This window comes from Aquarana catesbeiana, linkage group LG01 (assembly GCF_042186555.1).
Source record: "Aquarana catesbeiana isolate 2022-GZ linkage group LG01, ASM4218655v1, whole genome shotgun sequence".
Classification (NCBI taxonomy): domain Eukaryota; kingdom Metazoa; phylum Chordata; class Amphibia; order Anura; family Ranidae; genus Aquarana; species Aquarana catesbeiana.
The window spans coordinates 583,317,403-583,345,087 of NC_133324.1; the positions used below are offsets into that span (position 1 = coordinate 583,317,403).

Below are 27,685 nucleotides of genomic sequence, written 5' to 3' on the forward strand. Positions count from 1 at the left end.
CACAGAGAGGGAACACAGTTAACCCCTTGATCGCCCCCTAGTGTTAACCCCTTGCGTGACATTTTTACAGTAATCAGTGCATTTTTATAGCACTGATTGCTTTATAAATGCCAATGGTCCCAAAAATGTGTCAAAAGTGTCCGATGTGTCCGCCATAATGTCACAGTCCCTATAAAAATCGCAGATAACTGCCATTACTAGTAAAAAAAAAAAAAAATAATAAAAATGCTATAAATCTATCCCCTATTTTGTAGACGCTATAACTTTTGCGCAAACCAATCAATATACGCTTATTGTGATTTTTTTTACCAAAAATATGTAGAATGCATATCAGCCTAAACTGAGAAAAAAAAGCTTTTTTTTTTTTTAAAAAAAGGGGATATTTATTATAGCAAAAAGTACAAAATAGTGCGCTTTTTTCAAAATTGTTGTTCTTTTTTAGTTTATAGTGCAAAAAATAAAAACCGTAGAGATGATCAAATACCACCAAAAGAAAGCTCTATTTGTGGGAAAAAAAGGACGTCAATTTTGTTTGGGTGCAATGTTGCACTACCGCGCACTTGTCAGTTAAAGCGTCGCAAAAAATGGCCTGGTCATTCAGCAGCCAAATCTTCCGGGGCTGAAGCGGTTAAACGCTTGTTGTTCGCTGGGCTATCATCCAAGAAAAGGTTTCGTGTTTGTCCCTTCAGATATTGTTGCACGAACTGTCGCGATCGGCTGTCGAAAGCTGTGTACTAACGATCAGACTAGCGTGCGATCAATACGAAAGCGATTTTTATCATGCAAATATCTGATCGTGTGTACGAGGCATTAGGGACCTTAGATTGTAAGCTCCTTGAGGGCAGGGACTGATGTGAATGTAAAGTATACTGTATATGTAAAACGCTGCAAAGATTGATGGTGCTATATAAGTATCTGTAATCAATAAATGACCTTTTAGGGCAGAGTTGTGTGTTTCTGCCCCAAAGGGGGCACCTGAAAAATTAGCTTTTTTTTTTTTTTTTTTTGCACGTTTTCTATTCTTGTTACTAGACTTCCATCACCTAAAAAAAATGCTCAAGCCTAACACACTAAAATAAATAAAATAAATAAATGACGGCACTATATTAGTATTTGTAATCAATAAATGACCTTTTGGGGGAGAGTTGCGCTTTTCCGCCCCAATGTGTACACCTGAAAAATTTGCTTTTTTTTGCACATTTTCTATCCTACCAACTAGATTTCCATCACCTAAAAAAAAAATGCTCAAGCCTAAAACACTAAAAAATACATAAATAAATGACAGCGCTGTATTAGTATCTGTAATCAATAAATGACCTTTTAGGGCAGAGTTGCGCGTTTCCGCCCCAATGGGGGCACCTGAAAAAATGTTTTTGCACATTGTCTGTCCTAGTAACTGGACTTCCATCACCTAAAAAAAATGCCTAAAAAAAAAAAAAAAAGGTTTCCTAAAACACTAAAAAAAAAAAAAAATACTAAACACACTCGGCTTAAGTGTGTATGTGATCTACCAGCTCATTCCACAAACCTGGGGCGAATTTGCAAGTGTTCTCTATTGAGAAGCCACATTGCCCTGCTTGTAATGAAGGAAATTCCCTAAGCTAGCAATTGAAGTTAGCAGCCCACTCCTCCTTGACCTGTTCCCATTTCGTCTTGCTAGATTTCCCAGTCTCCCCAGTAGCCCTGAGGTTACAACTGGGAGGGGGGAAGGGAATGCTTTGCCCTGCAGCTGTCTATGCTGGAGCTCAGTGATTCACCGTGTGTGTGTATACAGGAGGGATCAGAGAGTGGGAGGACAGGGAAGAAGAGTGGGAGGAGCAGGAGGGAGGACAGGGAAGAAGTGTGGGAGGAGTATACTTTGAATGCGATTTGAAACCAAGAAACAAGTGCACATGAAAACACAGCAGCGTAGTCTATGCCAGATCTCAGCGTGCTTTTCGCTCTGCTCACCGGGAACTATATACGAGGATAATGATCGTATTTAAAGGACAGTCCTGCTAGACTTTCTCAGCTTTCCCATTCTAAATCGTATCCTCTGATCTGCGAAATTATCGGATGTGTGCCCTGATCGGACCTCCTACAACCCGGATCGTAAGCTTGGAGGGGAGAAGTGCAGCACATCATCATTGATTGATCATCAAGCTGAATTTACAGGTAATAAGGTGTCCCAGGTCTTTTTATCGGGTGTATTGTACTTCTAGGACTGTGCTGGAACCAGCCGATCTGCGACTGCTAGTAGTGTGAATGGTGTGGGGTCTGCACATCAGGGGGGGGGATGGGGTTCTGATTCAGCAGAGCTTGCTTTGTGTCCAGTGCAGGCATTCGCAAACTTTTTCACACACAAGAACCCTTGAAATTATTGTTAGGCCTTTAGGATCCCCTGCTTCTGTCTAGGGTAGTCCTTCTTTGACCCAGGAGAACCCTTAAAATAATTTGAAGGTCCTAGGCAGCCCTTCTTTGATCCAGAACAACCCTTAAAATCATTTGCGGTCTTTTGGAATCACCTGCTTGTGTCTGTGGCAGCCCTTATTTGATCCAGAACAACCCTTAAAATATTTAGGTCCTAGGAAAACCCCCTTGTGTATAGGGTCAGCCATCCTTTTATCCATAAAAACCCCAAAAATCCTTTTTAGGTCTTTTGGAATCCCCTGCTTGTGTATAGGGCAGTTCTTCTTTGATCCAAAAAAAACCCTTGAAATTACTTTGAGGTCTTTGGAATCCCCTGCTTGTGTATAGGGCAGTTCTTCTTTGATCCAAAAAACCCTTGAAATTATTTTGAGGTCCTCAGGATCCCCTGTCTGTGCCTATGGCAGCCCTTCTATGATCCAGAACAACCTTTAAAATATTTTTTAGGTTCTAGGAAACCCCCCTTGTGTATAGGGCAGCCCCTCTTTGACCCAGAAGAACTCTAGAAATTAATTTTTAGGTCTTTAGGATCCCCTGCTTGTGTCAAGGGCAGACCTTCCCAAAATGTTTGCTCCAGAGGGACACTTGAAATAATGTTCAGGTCTCTGTGTCTAGCATAGTGTTTGTTGTTTTTTTTTTTTGTTTTTTTTTAACCTAGAAGAACCATTAAAATTAATTGGGCAACCCTGGTTGTGTCTAGGGCAGCCTTTTCTAACCTTTTATTGATCCCCCCCCAAAAACCCTTGAAATAATGATCGGGTCTTGGGGAACCCCTGGTTGTGTCTAGGGCAGCCTTTAATAACCTTTATGACCCAGAAGAACCCTTGAAATAATTTTCAGTTCTCTTTCAGAATCACTGCTAAAAGCAGTTAACTGGCGGTCAGTGGGAAAAATGCCCCTTATATTAAATGCACCCCTTACAGTGGTGGTCAGAATGCTCCCCCCCCCCGTACAGACATCTAAAACGATCATTGGTGTAATTCTGCTGGCTCTGTCAAGTGGTGTTGAACCATGTAGGCACCATCAGATGGAATGCCAATCAGCCATAGCTTAAGGAACCCCTAGCAAACTCTGGATGAACCCCAAGGTTTTACAGAACCCAGGGTGAGAATGGCTGGTCTTGGTTTAATATAAAATGGTACCACTGATTATTATTTACACACCTTCGATCTGATGGGATCTCAAATATGACAACTGGAAATTATATAAAGCTGGCCATGCATCGTTCAGATTTCTTGTTCAATTTCCTTTCAACAATGTAGTGCATGGGACTGCATACAAATGGGAAGTGTTTAGGTTTGACATCATATCATATTATATGGTTTTGGTAAATCTAAAGGATATTGTACAATGTATGGCCAGCCCAAGTCTTGTTCCCGTGTTAGATTCCTAAATGCACATAATTTGCTTTGACTACTGTGCTAGTACTGTTTGGAAATGACATTTGGCTTTGAAAGCCACACTATAAAAATAGATTTGACATAGACGTGTTTGTGATCATTGCAGTTACATCAGCTGAAAGTAGTGTGCTGGGTGAGCTCAGTCTCCTGTAGTGACTCAGTGACTATTTAGGAAAATAATCAGCCTAATATGTTACAACTGTTAATGGCCATGGTGACTTGATGTTGAAATAGAGTGGTTTGTTTATCTCAATCAGCTTGTACACCATGTACTGTATGCTGTGGAATGCTGTCTGAGTAGCCTCCAGTCTCTGGTAGGAGGACAATGTCAGCCGTGGAATTTATTTGTTCTCTTCTATATTTAGGCAATGTATCAGCGTCACAGTGATGAGAACTCAGCCCTGGTCACTGGGGACTGCATGACCCTTGGAGATCTCAAAGCCTGTGCTCTTCTGATTTCATTGGTTGGCGCTTTAAGCGGCAATTTATCTCCCCCTAAATTTTAAACTGATCAGTATAGAGTGAGCGCTGAATATGGAATTTGGACAAAAATGTAAATAGCCTTGTTTATGAGCCAGCAATAAAGCCGGTTTGCAGGCCATGTCAAAGGTTTGGCATGTGATATTTCCATGGTCATTTAGACGAGAAGGCTTATTCTGGCAGTGGGTGGCCTGCTTGTTAAGCTGACATAATTGTTCTGTTGACGATGACTAAGGCAGGCCACACACGTTTCGAACCGTGTATGGGCAGGCTGAATGTACCAGGTCAACCGATCGACTTTGGTGCAACCAGCCTGCTGGGTTCTACCAACGTTTATCGCTAACGGGTGCTTTATCCGCTAGCAATAATCACTGTCTTCCCTCGCCCCCCCACTGCTTTGAGAAGACAATGGCTCGGCAGGAGGGTTTCCCACATCAACACTGCGTTGATGAGGGGGGGGGGGGGGGGGGGTGAAATCATCCTTTGGTTGCAGGAAATAAATTTGCTCTGTGTATCGCTGGCAATGAAGTATTGAGTATCTGCAAAAAGTTTTCCAGTGTGCTGGAAATCTTGCCATGCTTATGACAAAGCTATCTTTGATGGGTGCACGGAATATGCCCTTCCTGCACCGTGTTTTGGTGTGAACTGGCCCTTAGAATGTGAATAATATTCAGGAGGTCAGTATTTTGCAAAATGAAGCTAAGGTCAAAAACACAGGGACATGGCCTTAAACTGTTCAGGAACAGAAAGGCAGGAGGGAAGTTCAAAACTAGCTTTAGGCTGGGTACATATGGGCCGTAAGTCAGCAGAAAACGGCTTCTTTCGAATAGGCATGCTGGAATGGCTGCGAGTGCTAATCAGTGTTTCCTGGCAGGGGGGTCAGAACACAATAAGACAGTGGGGTGATTGGCACACTAATGTAGCTTGTGTTATTAAAGTGAACTGTCAGTTTTTCTTTTTTTTTTTCGTTCAGCTCAAAAAAAATAAATAAATAAAGTAATGTATACCTTGCATAAAGGGTAATAAAGGGGCAGTTGTTAGTTGGAGAGGTAGTGAGTCAGTCAACAGTAAGTAAGGAGCGTTTGGACTGTATGGACTTTAAATCATGGTGGGCTTAAAGTAAAGTCAGCAGCTACACATACTGTATCTGCTGACTTTTATTATTGGGACACCTACCTGTCCTGGAATCCAGCAATGTCGGCACCCCAGCCGATGTTTCTATCGGCTCTCGGGTGCTGCCGCCACCATTTGCGGTAAGGGAAGCCGGCAGTGAAGCCTTTCAGCTTCATAGCCGGTTCCCTACTGCCCATGCGCGAAGCACGCTTTCTGAATGGCCCAGCAGCGAGGGAAGGGGGCCGAACTTCCGAGTGATCTTGCCGCCGCTAAATCACTCAGAAGTGGGGATGGGTATTTGTCTAAAATGGGTACCCACTCCCCTCCGGAAAGGTGCCAAATGTGGCGCAGCTTCCACTTTTGGGTGGCACTCTGCTTAAAGTTTGTATAGAAAGGAAAAATAAGGAGGTGAGGTGGTTGCAACTGCTGACCAACTTCTAAAATTATTAGTTTGCCTCGGGATTCAATCATTTTGAGCATTCTTGCAGCTGTGTGACCTATTATTTTGATCAGAAATGGCAGCCTACACTTTTTGTGTTTTTGTTTTTTTGTTTTTTGTTTTTCCGCACAGGTTTTCTTTAAGTAATTGTTGCACGGTCTGTCAGAATTTTTTTTTTTTTTTTCTGGACATGTGCCAGTGAATTGTGAGGGAGTAGGCTCCTGTTCTATGAGTGATTGACAGGGGTCAGGCCTTTTTGAAGTGAACCTTTGAATGGGCTTTGTAGTTTATACATATGCTGCATTCCAGCTCCTGCAGAGGGAGTTTCCTTACCATAAGTGATTGACTGCAGATCCTTTGGATGACCTAAAATCCTGAATGTGATTATCAGGAAAAATGAATCTATGGAGAACCCATTAAAATGTGTATTAAGGCCTTGCGGCGCCTGGGTGTTTTATTTTTTTATTTTTTTTTATTGTATTTGCATACAAACAGGAAATAGAGGAGCATTATACATCCAAGTAATTATTAGTATGATAGGACTTGAGGGAGTGCTGGGCAAGAATATGCATTTACAGGCCCATCTTTCCAATCTAATGCTCTTATTGCACAATTTTATCACTAGTACATTTTTGTTTCCTGTCTTTTGCAAGTTAATTATGAAAATATTATTATTCTTGCCCTGCAGCTTTCGGTTGCATTAGCATGCCTACAATATTTTTTATGTAAACACATCCTTATTTGTGTTGAATATTTTGCTAGTTGTAATGTTACAATGTAACTATAAAATCAAGTGTCAAAAGCAGTCCCCTTGGTATCCCATTGAACAATGCCACCCAGTGGCCAAATTGTCATGGCTGATAGTGTACTGTTTGCTTGGCATATAGAATGTGTAACCTAGCTCTAAATTTTATTATTTTTTATTTTATTTCAGGTACTTATATAGCGCCGTCAATTTACGCAGCGCTTTACATATATATATTAAATCTGAAGCTGTGTGCTTAGTTTAAAGTGCTTTTTCATGTGTATTTTTTTTTTGTATGCTATTGGATTAAACTTTGCCCCTATACAATGTAGTATGTATGTGACGTTAATGTAGGTACATCATCCTGTAAAAAAATATTTGTGTAGTGAAGTCATTGCATGTATGTGAAAAGTGATATTATTGTAACAATCAGATGTAACAAATTTTGAGAACAAAGAATGTTCAGAACCTGCATCCCATGACAGAGTTCCAACATTTTACAATGGATTCAGATCTATCATTAAAGTAACTACATATTAGTAATAGGGTGACAATATCATCCAGGTTTATATAATTGGCAGTAAAATATTGTCACATCCAAAGCAACCAATCATATTTAAGTTTACTGATGTTAGAGTAATTGCATTATTTGGAATGTGTGGGTAACCTGCATTTGCTAGTTCACTATTAGGTCAGCGTGCGGCATCTAAAGCCTAAATTGTATGTAGATCCTAACAATGAACGTCACTTATTTGCCCCTTTTTTTGGTCTGTTTTAAATATACAGTACCACTGACAGTTTTTGCCCTGTGCTGGCTCAGCTGCACTCTTACACGACAGTATTGTCCACAGCTTTTCCTGTGGACTACAACCCCCCCCCCCTCTTATGTTTATAGAGAGCAGGAGGTGTTATGTAATCTTGCCCTAGGGGTGACAACTCTTCTTCTTTGTAAAGGACCATCTATGACTGTTGTCACCTTAAGATAGGAATTGTGTTCTGGCAGACCACCACAGTGAGTTGCAATATTTTAGGTCCCTTTTACACGAGCGGACCCGATCGAACCATCCGTTGTCCTCTATGGAGCGGCGGAAGTCAACGGACTTGTGTCCGTTGACACACGCTGACATCCGATCCTGTCCGCTAATAACAGATGGATGGGGATCCGTTTCCCATTCATGTGGCGGATTGGATCCGATGACAGGCGGTCCATTTCCAGCCAGCAGCCCATAGAGGAGAGCTGGACTGTGTCCGCGTCCGCTCTGCATCAGCGGAGCAGACGCGGACCTGTCATCTGCCTGCTCAGTGGGGATTAGCGAAGAGATACACTGGCAGACTCCGCCAGTGTAAAAGTGGGCCTTACACTTTTTTTGGGTTTAGATACCAAGTCACTTATGACCTAATGGGTTATATCAGTAAAGCATCACATCTCCTGTATGCATTAACAGCAAAGCAAACGATCAGATGCTTTGTGAATTAGAATGTCACCAAACTGGATAATCCACTTCCCAATAGTCATATTGGTTGGTAGAGATTTCTGAGTTCAAATAAAGAGCATCCTTCAGGAAGCTGTGATTTATAGATGAAAACTATGCACTCTTTAAACATATGCTCCATATACCATTGGCATTGCACTGTGTTGTATACCATGTACTTCTGTTCTGAAAACGGTGCCCTCACATTGCCTCTCTAGAGAAGCCTGGTACTACAGCTCACGTTTTTGCAGCGGAGGAGTGTTTTGGGTCAGGGTAAACCATGATGTTGCAGTAGCTGCTATTCTTGGAAGCACCATGAGACATATCCAATGCAAACCTAATCAAGAGTGGATTTTTTTTAAAGCTGAACTCTGGGTATGGATTTTTCAATTATTTATTTTATTTTATTTTTAATTTTTTTTTTTGCATTGAACCAGTTTGTACCAACATAAGTATACATATGCCACACCTGTGGGCCTGCTGTGCAAGCAGAGAATCGCATCTAATAACCACTGCCACAACAGTGATATCTGCTGTCTGCACAGGCGCCAATGACATTGATGGCGAAAAATGCAAGGTGTTCTCTGATTGGACAAGGGGAAGAGGCAAGCAGTGATGTCACAATCTTCACCTTGTGCTATCAGAGAAGATCAATGGAACCAGGCAGAAAATTGAAGCTAAAGCATATGAATGGAGAAAGCTTCCCTGCTGGGTATTGTACTCTGACAGCCACAGGTGCTGGTCGTCAGAATACAATACCCGGTCTGAAAAATTCCTCAATCTGCACTCTTTAGCATGGATGGAGGAAACTGATTAGACTTCTTTTGTTCAGCCTGCAGGCTAAACAAAAGAAATCTATCTGTGCATGGCCAACTTTATTCTTCTATATCACTGGCAACTTTAGGTCACTTTCACACTGAGGTGCATTACAGGTGTTTTAGCGCTAAAAATAGCGCCTGTAAAGAGCCTCTCCTGTCACTCCAGTGTGAAAGCCCAAGTGCTTTCACACTGGAGCGGTGCGCTTGCGGGATGTTAAAAAAAAAAAATCCTGCAAGCAGCATCTTTCGGGCAGTTTAGGAGCGGTGTACACACATCGAAATCAATGGGTACCGCTGCCGAAGCGCCTGCAAAAAGCGATTCGGCAGCGGCGCTTTGCGGGCCTTTTTAACCCCTTCGGGGGGGGGGGGGTAAAAGCACACCGCTAGCAGCGGCAAACCACCGCTAATGCCCCCCACTGCCTCAGTGTGAAAGTGCCCTAAGAGCTGGTTCACGCCACAATTTCTGCATTCCAGATGAGTTCCCCCCCCCCACTGATGTCACTGGCTGCATATACAGTAAATATCCCCACGTTTAAGAGATTTTTACACTACCTATAGGTAAGCCTTATTACGGGTGGTCCCCTAGTTACAAACATCCGACTTACAAATGGAGGAAGTCAACAGGAAGTGAGGAAATCTACCCCTTGGAAGGGAAATTCACTCCTGTAAGAGTTATTATGGGAAAAATGTGTCTCCACTGAAGCTTTATCACCAAGGCTTGTTTCCACAACAACCCCAAATTTTCAAAATCCATTTGTTATAGGGACAGTAAGTGAGGTGAAATCTTCTGAACAGGGGCACAGACAGCAAAACAAATGTTACAGGGGTGTTAACCCATCCCTATTTTATCCAAAAAGCTTAAAAAATGTTTTTTTGGCTGGAGCTACACTTAAAAAATGTACCTGTTCCAACTTGCAAACAGATTTAACTTAAAGCAGAGTTCCACCCAAAAGTGGAATTTCCGCTTTAAGCACTCCTCGCCCCCTGACATGCCACATTTGGGGGGGGGGGGGGTGTACCCTCTTTTTAGTGGGACTTCCTGTTCCACTTCTCGGCCGCCTAGGCGACTCCTCCTCTCACCCTAGGCGGCCCCTCCCTGCCAGCGATCTTCTGGGACACAACACAGATCCCAGAACATTGGCTGGCCAATAGCAGAGCGCAGTGCGACTTGCCAGTGCACGCCCGGCCATGAAGCCATAAGCTGTCGCAGCCGGGTGCCTACAGTATCGATGGAGCACCGAGGAGAGGAGGGGGAGAAGAGCAAGGCTTCGGGGGGCCGCTTCACTGGAACGTGGGACAGGTAAAAGTCGGGTTATTAAAAGTCATCAGCTATGCTTTTTGTAGCTGCTGACTTTTAATAAACTAAAAAAATGTGTGGAACTCTGCTTTGGGAACAAACCTACAGACCCAATCTTATTTGTAACCCGGGGACCTGTATAGGCTTACCTATAGGTAAAATTTAATGTTGAAAGTTTACTTCCAATGTAAAATCTTTCATGTAAGAAATGAGGGTGGCGACTGCTAATAGTTCTGGAAGATTTATTTGCATTGCTGTCGTAGTGATCTGCTGATTTCAATACTGACCAGGAACAAGAATGCACATTTAACATTTTCTGGGTCAGTAACTAGGGTAATTATGCAAGAGCCAGAGCCAGGCCTCTAGCATTTTCAGAAGAAGGAAAGTCCTATCATGACTGGTTTGCTTTTACCTCTTGGAATTTGTAGTTTGTAATTCTAGTGAAGCCTGAGAACTCGGCTAACCTCTGTAATCTGTAAACAGGAAAATCCCTACTCAAACGGAGCATCCAAGCTAAATAACTTGATGGCTATCGTGAACTTTCAGGTTAGCTATAGAATGTCGTTATATGGATCAATGCAACTTTTTATGCATTAGGGATTGTAATTTGAATATCATCTGGTCCATGTGTTATGTGCTAAAAAAAAAAAGTTATCCAAATAGTCACACGTCTTCTTTAAATATACTCCAGCAAATGTTCCTCTTCAGTAAATGGAAAAGGGGAAAAAAAAATGTGATGCTGAGCATAAATAATTAATTCTTGGCTTGCCTACAAAATATAAGTAGCAGAAGAAAGCAATGCATTTATTAGAAGTGGGGAAACGTGTCCAAGGGCAGTTTGAAGTACCGCCCCAAGCAGATGCTTGTAGTTTGGGCCGTGGCAGCCCCTCGCTGTGCTCTGATGGCGCATATGATCAGAAGCTGTTCAGCTATGCTGGCAACAGCTGACAATCACTTCTCTAGCGCAGAGCAGGCACTTCAATGTTTTATGACCCATCTGCCAGCATGTCCCTAATTAATAAAGAATGTCTGCCTGTGAGAGAAGGTAAAGAGCAACTGGCCTTCTCTGTCACACGCACAGGGCCCCTGTTCATATCTGTTAGGACCATGACATGAAAAACAGCTGATCTAGTCAGGACGAGCCACCAGGCTATGATGAGGAGGGCTCATTGCTCTCCAAGCTCAACTCCATAGATGAGTATTTGTTTCCATGCCTTGCACTGACAATGGTTAACAGGCCTGAAACAGCTGTATGCATGTAGACTATGTGGCCTATAATTTTATAATTTTAAGGTGTATCTGTACTCTAAACCAGAAGTCATGAATGTACCATTGGCCACTAGTGCATAAATCAATCACTCTTAAAGCAGCTTTTCTTGCCAAAAAAAGTTTGCACTATTGCAACCCTCTGCAAATGTTAAAAGTGTGTGTGTGTGTGTGTGTGTGTGTGTATAGAGAGAGAGAGAGAGATCTTTCTTTTTTTCCTCTTTACTCCACCCTGCCGCGACTTCATTCTCCCCTAGGTGGGAATGACACATATACTCCAGACTTCTGGCATATCACATTGGATATCTCAGGAGGCATTCTCTTCTATAGAGGGTGGGCCTGGGGGCACGTCGTCAGGGAGAGAACCCAGAACTGACAGCCAGTTCCCAATGTCAGAAGAAGGTGGCAGTGTGGGACCTGGCATGCAGTGGAGGATTATAGCTTGACCAACACTGGTTTCACTTGGGCATGTATGCTAAATTAGGACAACCCAACATAAAAGATGGGAGGGTAATGCAAAATGTGAGGGGGGGGGGGCGGGGTGAAGTTTCTCAGCTGAAACCACAATTGCCCTTAGCCTCCCATAGTCAAAACAGGAAGTGAAATGAAAACTCTGGTTGTCACCAGAACTAGTGTCCTCATTGAAAGATTTTCTCTTTTATTCTTGTGGTGGTGACAACCAGAGATTTCTGTTTTCTGTTTTGGCAACCGAGGAAAGTGAATCTCTTTAAGACCCCTTTCACATGACAGTTTCAATCAGGCCTACCTGTCTGTTTTTAAGGCCTGCTCGAACAGTCCATTCATCCCCATGGACCGGCGGAAGTGCCAATTTATACCCGCCTACCTCCAACTTGACCTGGTTGGCTAAAAACAAGCTGAAGGCAATCTGTCCTCTGTGTAAGCGGATCGGAGGGTGTAAATGGACAACGGAGTACATTTAGTTCTGGCCACCCATAGAGCAGAGTGGGTTTGGTCCGTGTTTGCTCTGCAGAAACTGGGCGGACACGAACCTGTCATCCACTTGCTGTGTGAGCGGATCCCCTGTTGATCAGAACGCAGTCGTCCCACCCCCCCCCCCCATGTGAAAGGGGCCTAATGAGGAGACACGGACAGCAATAAAAGCGTGACAGGTGTTCTAATCTGACTTTTAGTTCTACTTTAAAATCTATTTATGGTTTTTGATTTGTGATATGTAAGCAAATGATCAACTATGTTGTATGTTTACGCATATGCTATTAAGATGCATTCGCAATTATGCAACGTCAGTACTTTTTAGCTTGACGTTAGTTTCTTTTTATTTTCAAGTGATCAGTGCCAGTTATTTTTAGCAAGTGATTATCTCTTTTAAAGCATAGTAAAATCCTTGGGCTGAACAAGACTTTTATCTGAAATATCACTGTCATCTTTGGTGTGTTTTTAAATATTTTGCGTAAGTATAGATGACGTGTATAGTGTACGAGTGTCAGACTAATAACTAGATTCATTCTTGGCTTTACAGAGGGCTGTAACATCCTGACCTGTCTGCTTTCTGCAGCTATTAAAAGATCCTCTTTTCTTTTAACAGGCAGTGCCACGTTTGTTTGTAAAATACCACAAGTATGCACATGCTATTTAACAGGTGTCACTGTTTGGTGACGAATAAATGAGCTGTTCCAGGAACTGTCAATAGTCGCACAGGCGCTGTTTGTAATCAAATAACAATGAGGGACTTCAGAAGGATTCACAAACACATTAGCTGTCATTTCAAATAAAACAATAATAATGGGTGTACGTCTATGTATGAATGTATATCTCCATTGATTTTTCAAAGTAAAAAGGTCATTGCTTTTGGAATCGGTCACTTTTTTTTTGGCACTGCTAACGGGTATAGTGTACTTGTGGGATGTCAAATGATTATAACCTGTCACTATGTATTGTCAGTTTATTTCTGTGGTGCCTTGGGAGTCACTTTTTTTATTGGTTGTACTTTGTCTTTTTTTTTTTTTTCAAGCAGACTAACTATGTAACTGTGGGGGTTATTTACGAAAGGCAAATCCACTTTGCAGTACAAGTGCAAAGTGCACTTGGAAGTGCAGTCGCTGTAAATCTGAGGGGTAGATCTGAAATAAGGGTAAGCTCTGCTGATTTTATCATCCAATCATGTGCAAGCTAAAATACTGTTCTGTTTTTTTTTTTTTTTTTGTTCTTTGCATGTCCCCCTCATGTCCCTCTCGGATCTGCAGTGACTGCACTTCCAAATGCACTTTCAATGCAATTTCAAGTGCACTTTGCACTTGTAGTGCAAAGTGGATTTGCCTTTCGTAAATAACCCCCTATGTCCCAAAGTTTAGGTGCCCTGTTTAAATTTTAAATGATTGATGTGTCTGATGTGCTTCACTCACATCTAATTGGTTGCTAGATGGGAGAGGTGGTCTCACTAGCCAATAGGGGATAGGGTGAGGGGATGGAGCTTTACCATGCAAACTCTGGTTAAAATTTGCACAATAAGGTCAGTACCCCTAAATTAAATGTATACAACCAATAACCTGTCTGTTTATAAAATTAAAGGTAATTTTAGTTTTGGATAGGATGGACCCCGATATTAGAACACCTGCCAGGTTTTTATTGTTGCTCTGAGCGCACACAGACAGTTTTTAGTCACGTGACTGCGCAGTTAAAATCACTGGCAAGATTTAATGAGGATAAAAAGTTTCTGCACTAGTTTAGATGCACATGCTCCAAATTAGTCGCATTGCAATCAGCCACAACTTTTCTTTTTAGCCCCTCGATTTCAGCAGGAGGACATGATTAATGCATTGATTGTAGTTAATGCATCTGTGTGGCATTGGGGAATAAGGGCACGTTTGGCATGATGGGCCACAGCTGAGCCCCAGCTATCTAGCTCATACAAAGAAAGCATGTAGCTTTTTGGGTGTGACCTCCTCCGTTTTTTTTTTTTTTTTTTTACCTGGTGAACCAGCCAGTAGGACACTTCCTGTCTGATGTGTCTCCACTCTGGATGGAGGAGTAATTGAGTCACCCTTGGACAAAAGCATTGTCCATGTGAGGAGAGGGTATTGTTGGATGCAGATTTAAGCCTAGTACAAACTGCTAGTTTTTTTGTTTTCTTTCGTTCAACTCAGTGGGCTGAATAAAAAAAAAAACAAAAAAAAACCTGACCAATCACATTGGAGCCGCTGTAATAACCATCTGATGTGATGTTAGTACAGCGATCTCCACTGCTGTTCCATTGTGTTCCGACAGGCGGACGCCATTGGCTGAGAGCACTGATCTGGAGCTGGTCGGCAGACCTTTTTCGGCCATGTCCATTGGTTGCAGTACAAACAGGCCAAATGTGGGCTTGTTTTATTGTTGAACCGGTCGATACTGCCTGACATTCAGCCCATGTGTATGGGGCCTTGGATAGACTTGGCTAATAAATTTTAAAGCCAAACTCTAGCTAACATGTTTTAGGCAGTAATAGAAACAGTCTATGTAAAAGCTTTATCCCTATAAGAAAAATAAACAAATAAAAGTTGATCAGTACCCTTGTCAGTGCTAAATGGTTTGTTTGAACACTAGCGTTGAAAAATAAAACTTGCTGAATCGCCAGGTGAAAAAGGGGGAAAAAAAAAGTAATGCAGTCACCACACCTAAAGGATTGGTAAGCTGCAGTATAATAAACTTCTGATTTTGGGTTTAATACCACTTTTAACTTCCTAGCTGTTATCCATATTGGTGACTCTGCTATTTCACTTAAGTATATCAACAAGGTTTACTCCTGTAGAATTTTCTGTTTCATTGCCTTTTGTCAAATTACGCTTTCTGATATTGCTCTGACACCCAAGTCCCATTGTGCTGCCCTGTCAGCCTGAGTCTGGTTGACAAATGAAAATGGCTTGCGAATGCTGCCACAGTGATTCTCGTCCTGTCTAGACAGAAGGTTGTTGGTGAAGGTATGCAAATGGCTTACCTCAGCAGAAAAAAAAAAATGAGAATATTTCTTAGTACACTCTGTGCTGGATGGCTTAAATAGTCTATTCACGTGTGTACCTGCCTCAAGTGACGAGGGATTGTGCTATTGTATTGAAAGTGTTTGCGCAGGTGTGCTCACCTATGACTCTGACTTTTGAAATAGAGCTTAACTTATTGTGAAATAATAGTGTATAACTCTAATTCAGTTTTCATGTACGCTTTGTATTACCATATTCAGGTATAAGACACGGAAGTAAGGAGAAAATATATTGGATGGCTTTGGAATTTTAAAGTGACACAAAACAATATCCCTCTTCTCCTAAAATAACCCATACACATCTACAAGCTAATGACCCTGTAATCTATTTTGTATTAACTTTTTTCTTATTGTGTTTTTCTGATTTCTTCTAATGACTTTCTTGTGCTCTGGAACCTCTTATTTCCCCCTTCATTCCGATTTTTTTGGATAGAGCGTTGTACGTAAGCTGTGTTCATTTGTATGAACACTACACATCCCATAGTTCATAGACCATCATTCAGCTCGGAAGTGAGCAATAGAGGGTGGCCACCCTAATTTGGACGTTCGGAGGAGGCTAAGAGCAATACAAGGGACTTTCTGAATTAAGAATACATACTTAAATAGAAATAGGACCTCTATGAATAAGCCCCTGATGGTGTGACGAAATGCATTGGGGGGGGCGTGGTTTTGTGGTAGGCTAAGGCCACTCCTTTATTTCTATACTACACAGGCTGACCGGGAGAGCAGCATCCACTTTAATTACATTTGTCACATTTCAGATGATGCCTGCACCCCTATCTCTTGACCAAGGAAAGAATCTCCTCTTTAGCTTAGAATGGCCATCAAGCTCTTGACTTGTTAACAGTGGTAGTTTCTGTCCTCCTTTTTTTTAATTTATTTTTATTTTTTTGTTAAAACTGAACTCTGAGATCACAAATATGTTTTTAGTGCCAACTTATTAAAGTTTAAAATTTATTAAAAGTACATAATGCAGAGGCACCTTTATAAGTAGGTTGACCACCATTTCTCAACATACCAATGCTTCATTTATGGGCGGTCACAGAGATTAAAGGCATGCGGCTTGCTGGTGGTTACAGTAGTACAAGTAGAACTTTTCTTTACCAAAGCAGTTTAGCTGCTAAGACGGCTCACTTTACATAACATTTGACCTTTCTTTTCCAACATAACGCCTATGGAAAAGCTTTAAAGTATATTAAAACTGAAACGCTAATGATTAATATGTTTCTATATTATAATGTCATTTCTGTATTTTGAAATCTGCTGCAGCTTTCAAAAAAAATCTGTTGATCCTGCCGTGAGGGTTCTTGTACAGGCATTTCCTGTTTATAAGGCATCAACACTCACTCTGTCTTGAATATTTTTTTTTTTTTTTTTTTTCCTGCATTGTGCATGTTTGTAGACAGAAAGTAGCTGCAAATAAATGAGCAGAACCCTTGTACTGTATAGGGTAGTTTTTATTTACGGTAGCTGGGGTGACCTTTTTTATTTTCTTGTAACGTTTTGACCTTAGCATAGTGTTCCATGTTCCTGAGTTTTTTTTATTTATTAATTTATTTTTTCTTTTCATTTTTTCACAATATCTTGAAAGTTTTTCTTCCTTTTTTTTTTTTTTTTTTTTTTTTTTTTATAGGAGCACAACAAAATGATATAACTTGAAATGCAATGCCTCCAAAAGATATGCCACAAGTAGGATAAACCACTACATCCTCTGGGCTTGTTCCTGAGTGTTTGATTTTTGCCAGGCAATGGTCATGTACGGTTTATTACTCCCACCTTTTACAGGCCTACATGAAAGGCTTCCTTCCTTTTGTAAGGCTACGAGATAAGAGAGACCTATTTGTATGATTTATTTTCACTATATTTGTTGTACTGTGTTCATATGAAGTCACTCCTTTTGCAGGCTGTTTGCATATTTCACAATAAGAAGGAAGTTCTCAATGAGAAGGAAGATATCTACTGATAACCAGTGTTGCCCAATTCATAATACCAACACATGCTTTTTAATATTTGTAGCTTACGTTTGCTTTGGCTTTAAAAGAAATCATTATTTAGCCAAGTGTAGACAATAATTGACCTTGGGATTGCAGGCCTTTATACTACAAAAGCTCTGCTAAATGTGAAGACAAACTACTTTATGTGTGTTGGAAATGAGAAACGTTTATAGATAGCTGAATTGCATAGTCAAAAACCCCTTCTCTTTTGTAAAGTTTCTCTTTGCGTGATACAATTTTGACCCCTTTTGGACAACGATGGGACAGTGTTTGGAATACATATGATATAAACTCTACTCCAAGCTATTTTCAGTTTCGTCCATTAGCTTGTTATATCTCTGAGGGATCTCCCCATTTGAGTTCTCTGTGATACTTGTTTCCTATAAGCATTACAGTAAGTCCTATGATGGATTTATTTACGGCAAAAGTATTGAGATAACCTTTTGTGTGTGTGGTTTGTTTTTGTTTTGTTTTTTAAGTTTGGCTGCAATGAGATTGCTGAGAAGACAGCTGTACTTGGGAAAAAAACTTCTCAATGAACTCATTGCTGATTAGGTCTTACAGAAAAAGTACCGTATTTTAAATTTCTGAGATTATTTACTTGAATTTTAAGCCTCATACACACGGGCAGAATGTCGGAAGACATTTGCAAGTTCAAAAAATATGCCCGACATTCTGCCTGTGTGTATGTCAGTCTGTCCAACAGAAATTGGATGTCCCTGCTGGAAAACCAGCTGCCGAACGACTCCAGATCAGCGCTCTCAGCCTCAGCCAATGGAAGAGAGCACTGATCAGAGTGTTTGGGTGAGGGAGCATCCCCCTTTCAGAACACAACAGCTCAATGAGGGAGATCGCTGGACTAAGCTTGCATGGTTAGTACAGTGTCTCCGACTGGAGCTATCAGGTTTTTTTTTTTTTGTGCAACCCAGCAGTTGTTAATGTGTACCCGGTTGGTTATAGATGGCTACATTTGCTTATGTATATAACCATAAGAAAATTTTATATATATATATATATATATAATTTATTTTCTCTTGAAAAAGATCAGGGATGCTATGCTCACTTGCCTTTTTGTGTGAAGATTCGTTGTGTAAGTAAACAATTTTCTATTGGAGATTGTGTCCTTAACTTTTTGATACTTGGTTTGGTGGATAAATAGGAGACCACCCTGACGCTATCTCTTGTTACCTGACCTTGAGACAGAGTGACTCACACTATATATATATATATATATATATATATATATATATATATATATATATATATATATATATATATTAGTAAGGCACTAGAAAAATAAAGTGCCCACTTGGTCTCCAATTAAAAATTCAGAAGCACTTGTGCAGGTGGCCTTATTTAAGCCTGTCCTTGTAAAGTTACTCTTTCGACATCTTGGTTCCTTGAACAACAATACACCTTTTTCAAGAATTCTGACTAAATGGTATCTAAGAATGTTAATTCATATTAAGCTGTAGAGACCCATCTTTGGTTTCCAGATTGACTTTACATAAGTAATCCATCTAACAGCTATTTAAAATACAAATGTGGGGCAGATACTATATATATATATATATCTTTTTTCACTATTGTATTAGAGGTAGCAGTGGAGTGCCAACAAGGGGCTCCTAATCCTATTATGATCTACTAAGCTCTTTAGCTTCATGTTGCATAAGCTCAATGCAAATTTTAGCTACCAACAACACACAGGAGAAAGAATGTGTAGCGTTCAGTGTTTTGTATATATTACATGAATTTTACCTGATAGCATTGACTTGCCATTTACTGCCCTGATTAGGAAGTGTTTTAAAAAGACATGACAGTTTTATCCTGAATCGTGATGTCTGTGCATGACATGCGTAATATTAAGTGACATAGTCTAGGCTGTGATATCCATATAGTCACGCAAGTGCAGGCTACCCTGAGGCTTGCAGTTGATTTTTAAAGAACTGACCTTTTCTATAGTTCGCACAGACTTTCATTCTCTTTTTTTTTTGCTCCACAGGCTGAAGAATAGTTTTACATTCCTATAGTTTATTTCTTTGTGTTTTTAGGACTTGTTAGGTAATGGTAAAACTGTACATGCTTATTGGGAATGTTCTGACTGTGTGAAGGCCATTTATACAAATTGTGCAAATACTTTTTTTTTCTTTTACTTTTAAGGGACTAGAACATAATACAGTGTCTTTTCTCATGCCTTCTTCTTTCATGTATATATTTTGCAGTTTTTAGCAGCCATGTTGGATAATTACATACATTAGATCCTTTTCTTGCTTTACAGTGATAGACAACGCTTATGCTTTACTGCTTCATCTCACAATGCTTGTCTCATCAGTTGGTCGACTCATAGAAAGCAATGTGCTCAAATGGTGGCCTTTATCTTCTCTCAATAGATTGACTGACTACCACAATCATTCTGCCTTTTTAACAATCTTCCTTGTCTTTTAATATCAAATCTTCACATACTGTATGTACATTTTAATACAAGAACAAACTTTTGTATTAAACAAATTATTTTGTAACCATACTGCTTCGCTCTGATTAAACATCAGCCAAAGATTTGATTGCTCTCATTCCATTGGGTTTCTAATCCAGTAAAGAATGTCCCAATTTATATTATTCCTGTTATGTAGCTGGCTTCGAACCTTTGTGTCTAGCCAAAAAGGAACAGTTGGACCCATTATATCATGGTGCATGTCTTTGCTCTGCTAAGCTGTGCCATGTGTACTATTGAAATGTCTGGTTTTCTTTTCCTCTATAAGCCCCCAATCCACAGCCGAGCAGATGTATAAGGCAGCTTCCTGTTTTCTTTATATGACCATGAATCCTTCCCTTGGGTCCTTTCCTTATTTTGATGCAAATATTCTATTGTGTGAAAGAAAAGTGTTATTAGCAGAGGTTAGGCAACTAATATGTGTGTGTGTGTTTGGACTTTGAATCTTTGTCATTGTTTACTTGCTGAACTATTTCATTCTACCGTTGATTGAATGCTTCTTTTGTTTCATCGGACAGCAGGAGCTAAGTGTGTGAGTAGTGCATTTTGTCCCTAGGAATCTGGCTAATAACTTTAATAGTGGCCTTTCCATGCTCTTTAAAACATTCTTTGAGACATAGACCATGCAGATGGAAGGAAAGCACTGTAAATTCCCTCCTTGTTCCAAGATCAGATGTCTACACAGTCTGGTTGGTGGTATTGTGCACAACCCAAAATGAGCTTCTTTTTAGATACCACCATAAAATCTGGGGTGGGGGGTTATGCCTGCTGCTTTGTAAATGTACTGGCATTGAAATTATGTGGAGAAGATCACAAAGAAATAACCTGAAAGTTTGTCATGGCACACAGGTTTTTATGTGCATGTTTCACTTCCACCACAAATATAAAAAGAAAGTGATGTGCAGGTTTACCTTGTTTTAGAATAGCAGGCAGAACCATGCAAATATTCCTTTACCCCTAGACCAACTGTGCATCCAGATTTATAGCACAGATATACCTATTACAGAGCCATTTATTCCACTTGCGATTCTGAATGCACAGTTGGCAGTGAAGGAACTTTGAGTACATTTCCAGCATGGCAAACTTCAGGTTTTTTTTGTGTGATTGTCTTACCATTTAAATGGGCAATGATCACAGCCGGGGATTGAAGAAAAGTGGTCACAACTGAAGATCCATTGCCATTGCAGTAGATCCAGTGTATTAGAATACTTCAGCCAATTAACTGATCCATTAGAGATGAACTGGAGGTGTTCTGCATTTTCCCTACAATGTAATTTATGTAATGATGGTCTTGTCAAGTAGATGGAGAAGTTAAGTGAATAAGATCACCTGAATTTTTGATCACCTGTTTCCAAGCAATAGGATCCACTGGCATGTGGTCAACTAAGATTAAGCCAGGATCAGTTGTCGTTTTTTTTATTTTTTTTTTTTATTGTATTTACTCACTTATTAAGTTACATCTTTAGCGTGTACTTTTTAAACCAATAGGTTGATGTGTAATTATTTAAAATTGCAGCAATGCAAAAACCCTTCAAGAACATTTAATTAACAAGATTTAATTAAAATGTAGAGCTCAAATATTCTTGTAAAAATATTGTGTGAGTGTAATGGTCCCTGTTTTCTTTACTTACAGGAGAGAATGCCACAAACCCCTTCTCTGGTAGCCATGTTTGACAGCAGTACTTATAACCGTAATGTGTATCAGTCCAAAGAAGAGAGTTCTGCTGACTTGTATTACCAAGAGAACAACTTGCTATCTGGCTCTCTTGAAGCACTCATCCAGCACTTGGTGCCCAGCGTTGATTACTATCCGGATGTAAGTTGAAGGGAACCAAAAATAAATCTGTCAGTCATACACTTTCACACTGTGTACTGCTCACATAGGAAGCTTTTTTAGTACAGGAAGCAAGGCGATAGCTTATCTATCTAACAATAAAGTCAGGCTGGCAAATAGATAACAAGTGGTAAGAAAAGGGGCTCTAGCTTTGGGAGCTCTGCTTAATGGAAAGATTACAGAAAGCTGGTCATGTAATTGTGTAATATAAAGTATATAAACAACTTGATGGGTAGAAAAGCATCAACTTGTATAGGTAACAAACAGTGTAGTTGCAATCAGTTTTTTTTATGGTCAGGAAATCTCTTTTGATAGAATTTTTTTTGAACAAAAAGTCATTTAAAAAAAAAAAAAAAAAGTCATCCCTATTTTTTACTAGCATGTTTTGTAAGGATAGAGCTGAGAATAAATTCTAACCCGTATTAGTGTTGCACCTTACATATTGCTTAGTATTGCTGACAACATACTTGGCAAGGCAGATAGTCTACTGGTGCTTGGGCATTTGGGCATCGAGTAGCAGTAAAGATTGTTCAGGATGATTATTGATTTATTTATTTTTTTTAATGTTTAGTTTTAGGCATATATACTGTAGCAGGAAATTGTCCTGCAGTATAGCCTTTTATGATTCAAATCACATATGTCTGGTGTATTATTTGAAGAGCCAAATCTATATAAAAATGTGAGTATTTTTATTTATTTATTTTCTTTCTTTTTGCAGCGAACGTACATCTTCACGTTCCTTCTCAGCTCTCGACTCTTCCTTCATCCCTTTGAATTAATGGCTAAAGTCTGCCATGTTTGTATTGAACAGCAGCGACTAAATGAGCCAGGCACTGATAAGGTATATTAACACTCAGTCTAAGGAACCCCGCTGTGATTTTTATATATTTGATTCATGTCTATTTTACTGTAGTTTGTTCTGATTTGGGAAGCAAAGCTTTATAAATGCCCCCAAAGGCTGCTCCAACTTCAGCCTATTCCTGCTGAATTGGCTAACATTTGAGCCACGGGTGGCCCTGCACACATCATCTGGCTCAACCAGTCAATTTAAAAACTGACTAAGCCAGGTGGAAAGTTATCGGCTGAACAGTGACTGCATCCAATCAGATGCAATCATTGTCCAGCATTGCCACTGTTTTCAGGCAGCTGTGGATGCTATGGCTGCTGGATATAATAGCTGACAATGGACATTCCTCCATCAATGCTGTTGGCATGGAAAGTGGAATTGACTAATTTTCATTTGTTCAGCTCGCAGGCTGAATAGGGGAAAATCAAGGCGGGAGAAACTGATTGAAAGCACACATAGACATAAGCTGATTGTTCTCTGGTTAATTTTTAGTTGAACCATACACACTGTCTATGGATTTCTTCAGATGTGCCAATCTCTCCTGGCTGACTCATGTCATGAAGGGGGGAGGGAGAGGAGTGACCATAGGGAAGCATTCATAATTTTTTTTTTCTTGCATGTAGCAGACTTTAGACAGGCTTGCTTCATTATTTAAGATTTATGCCATATCAAGACAAGCCAAGGATATCTAGCAGTGAAATGTTTGCCTGCCTTGTCTGCCTTATTTCAAACCTTGTTTTCCCTTTGTTGCTTTCCATTTGGAACGCGATGAGAGATAGTAGCCATTTAGATGAGCCCTTAATAGTTTCCTGAGGGTAATTTTCAAATGTGCTTCCACAGAGCCACATCAGAAAAATTGCACCTAAAATCCTTCAGCTGCTGACAGAATGGACCGAGACCTTCCCTTACGACTTCAGAGATGAGAGAATGATGAGAAACTTAAAGGACACAGCTCACCGCATCACTCATGGAGATGAGGTAAAGTGCTTTCCCTTTTGGGAAAATCATTTTATACAGAGACTATTTAAAGAAAACATGTCTACTTTCATGCATTTGACATCTCCACTCTAGCATGAGCTTTATAGAGGATTTGGTCCAGCTCATTGGTTAAGACCTCATATTTAAATTATAGAGCAGAAAATGTTCTAAGCTAACTAAATTCTAGTGTCTCTGCCCAATTACACAGTGCAGTATGTGCTCTGAAATGGCCAACGTGACCAGAAATGACACATTCTCATTAAGACATTAGTTCACGTCCTAGGATTTTTTTTTTTTCCCCTCACATTACCAGCAGTCTCGTTTTTCATAGCTAAAAATGAGGGACTTCATATATTTATTGAAGGTGGAAGGTATATATCTATTTGCCTTTTATACTAGTTGTGTGCAACTAGGAAGACTGTTTTTACTGCTAGACTGAATTTCCCTGCTAGACAAATGAATATTGCCTGTCAAGAACTGTTTTTTGTCTTCCACAATACCTTTTTTAAAGCTACCACATGTCGCATAACAGGCTTGAATGCAATACATATTACATGGTGCTTAACATGACTATATCTACTAGTACATAAGGAGTTCAAAGAAACCTTCCTAACCTTGTGTCTGTCAAGTATGCTTCTTAATCACATCACATGACAATGACTTCTCTCACAAGCTATGCATATGATAGCAACACTGCCCTTGTACATTTCCCTATTTTCAATTCTTTAGACTTCTCTGAAAAGCCTTTATTTAGAAAATCACAGGAATGACTGCAGTCTTTCCCTCACGGGTACAGTTCAGATGGGTTCTTCTGACTTTCTAGAAAAAAACATTGACTAGTCATGCGTCACAACCTAACTGATATGTTACCATATTTTGTTTAATCCTTCCATAACAAATTTATAATATGAATATTTGGTGATCTGTATAATTTTACTCTGTGCTTCTTACAGACAACCATTTATCATTTTGACATTTCTGCCCCAACGAGGTTTCTATTTTGCACATATAACAGTTTACAAAAAATGAAGGCAGTTTGCCAGAAGCCATATAACATTCCAATGTATCCACTGGAAAATGTGGGAGATTTGGAAACCCAAAGTGCAAGTAGAGCTCACACACTTAATGCAGATAGCACAGTGCTAATACTGAGACATCATGCTGTCCTGGTTAGGGAGAAATCTCTTACTTCCACAGCACAGTGTCCCTGGTAGGGTAGAAATCTCTCCTGGCAAGATGTTTTTTAGTATTAAGATCATTCGAACCTCTTGTCAGGTTTTTTTGCAATCTACAGACCATTTGAGAAGATTTCAGATAACTACCATTTTTTTTTTTTTTTTTTTTTTTTTCTGGTCCATGGAGGGAGCTTTATTCCTGGATTAGGACCTCTGTCATATATGTTTTTTACATTGGAGAGATTATCCCTCCATATTATATCCCTGAGATGCCAGTAGAAGAAATGAGGGGAAATACACTTACCATAAAATCCTTCTCTTGAAGTATATGAAGAGATACAGGAAGTCATTGTCCATTAAGTTACTGACTATAGGAGTATTGCACACTAGCAAACAAAGCAGCTGCATGCCTCAGTTTGTAGCAAAGCAGTACTGAGAGCATGATCATAAACAAAGAGGGATGGGACCTTAGTCCCTCAATGGACTTCCAAGAAAGATTTTACTGTGCCTACAAAAATCCTATTTTGCCCTAATTTCTTCTATTGGTGTCACGGGGATATAACATGAGGGGACATCTCTCCAATGTCGTCTCAAATGGTGATAAACCTATGACTGAGGTCCTAAACCTCCCATCCTTTTATTTGATCGGGGTTGGGCTTTTAAAGATCATACCAATACAGACAAAAAAATCTGGATTTAGTGAAAACCTCATATATTTATGCCTTCCTAGCCATTGCCTTACATGTTTAGTCTGCTCACAGTGTACGCTGAAGTGGTGTTGGTAGTGATCACTAGAAATTGAATCCATAGACTATTGAGATGGATGGTGTTTTATGTGCCCTTGTGAATACAGCTTGGATGCTCTATGTAGCCAGCTTATTCCAGGTAATAATTAAAATCTTCCTGTCATCTCTAATATACATTTTATTCTTCTATGGTAAAAATCAGTAGAGGTTTAGGGGCTTTTATAGTGTTCTACAGCATGAATAATGTAATGATTGGGGTGTACAGAGCTCGGGATTAAGGCACATTATGAGACCACAAACAACATACTTTAAACCAGGGATATGCAATTAGCGGACCTCCAGCTGTTGCAAAACTACAAGTCCCATCATGCCTCTGCCTCTGGGTGTCATGCTTGTGGCTGTCAGTCTTGCTATGCCTCATGGGTAGTTCTGCAACTAGAGGTCAGCTAATTGTATATCCCTGGTTTAAACCAAGCATTTACAATAATCTATGTGTTTGAAATCAAGACAAGAAGAAGTTTGGTATGTTTTAATTATCAGACATGTAGGCGAACTACCTAAACTCAGTGCCCACTACAGAGGATATTTTGGTAGAGTTACTATTCACAACACATAACTGCTGTATTGGCATTTGTATGAAGAGAAGCACTTTATGTCTGCTACAAATAGATGTTCCTGATGTCATTTGATTTAAGGCTCAGTGGTGCAAAGAATGTAACAGTAACATACTGTGCTGCTCAAACATCAAAGTAAAATGAAGAAAGATTACTAATCAAGTGCTAAATTACCCTAGCACGGAACACCTAGCACCAGGGTCTGCATATAATGCTATCTCAGCTCAGTGCATTCACTTAATAGTTAACTCCCAAGAACCATCAACTTCAGAGTAGGTCTATCATGTAATTCTTTGAATATTGTGTGAGCTGCTATGTTATGCACAAAGAGCAGCTTATCAAAACAGCCTTTGTTTATTGGACGTTTGAGGACAGAATTGACCCTGTGATCATAGCACTGTAGAGGCCAGTGTGGGATCAAACAGAGTTAAGAGTGTTTGTGCTGGCAAATTCCACTACCAGGAAAGGCTCATTGTCAATGGTCCATTAATTGTGTCGGCACAAAATAGCAGGACAGAAGCTAAGCAGCAGGACTCGTATTAGGTTGAAAGAACAGAAGTTGCTAGACGTGGGCAGACATTGCTAGGAATACAACAAAATAACTTTAGTGTGATTCATATCGGCAGTGGCAATGAGACTGTTAATTAAGATTAACTCAGAAAGTTAGATGGAAAAGATACATATACTGCTGTAGATTTTCAAGAGATTATGCAGTCTGAAAACACGAACTTTTTTGACTTTTCATGGGGATACATATTTTTTGCTCTTTTTACTACATTAAGAAGAAAGCAGCCATTTCCAAACACTGTTTCACAGAAAATACTCTAACCTATTCTCATTCTAACTAATTTATATTGACTTACAAAAAGCCATGGGACCAGTGTTACTGTTACAGCTATGGTACCTTTTTAATATTTTAATTTTAAAGAGGTGGTATTCTTGTTTTTATAGCAGATGGGACTGCATGTTCTGAGCATGCAGGTCCCTCTCATCTCAACAGTAGGGAGTTGTCCGGGTGACTGTTTGCATTTATCTGACTTATTTTGTTGTCTTTGGCAGTGGGGGCAAGTGGAGTGGAGTGCAAGTGTTTGAATTTCTCAACCAAATTCTGTTACACTTTTTTTTTGTAGCCCTACTAAACAACCCTTTTATTTTCAGATGTACAGAAAAACTGTTCAGCAAATTATTCAAAACCTTATACGGAAATTAGCTGCTTTGAGCCAGTATGAAGAACTTATTGCCAAAATTAATGCCCAGTCTGCTGATCGTATGGCCATCTTAAAGAGCAAACCACAGTCCATACAGAGGGATATCATCAGTGTCTGTAGCGACCCCTATACTTTAGCTCAGCAGCTAACTCATATAGAGCTTGTAAGTAATGGAGGAGGAAAAAAAATTAAAGCATTATAGCTAAATTGATGTATGATGAATGTATTAATGGATGTACCACTTGCATTACAGGAGAGGCTAAGTTACATTGGGCCAGAAGAGTTTGTTCAAGCTTTTGTGCAGAAGGACCCATTAGACAACAATGAGGTAAAGTGCCTGGGGGTGTTTTTCTACTTTGAGTGGAATTTTA

At 40.0% G+C, this 27,685-nt stretch overlaps 1 protein-coding gene across 3 annotated transcripts in view; it reads left to right on the top strand.

The window, feature by feature from the left end:
- The window catches only part of RASGEF1B (RasGEF domain family member 1B), a 578,310-nt gene that overhangs the window by 534,989 nt on the left and 15,636 nt on the right, over positions 1-27,685 (top strand). For 2 of the 3 annotated variants that reach the window (XM_073597917.1, XM_073597921.1), the window contains exons 4-8: positions 21,546-21,728; positions 22,465-22,587; positions 23,434-23,571; positions 27,265-27,477; positions 27,568-27,642. In XM_073597917.1, the coding sequence (XP_073454018.1) occupies positions 21,546-21,728; positions 22,465-22,587; positions 23,434-23,571; positions 27,265-27,477; positions 27,568-27,642 (732 nt within the window). Of the gene's footprint in view, positions 1-1,437; positions 2,155-21,545; positions 21,729-22,464; positions 22,588-23,433; positions 23,572-27,264; positions 27,478-27,567; positions 27,643-27,685 lie in introns of those variants that run through there. The other variant, XM_073597929.1, reaches the window with a different exon arrangement.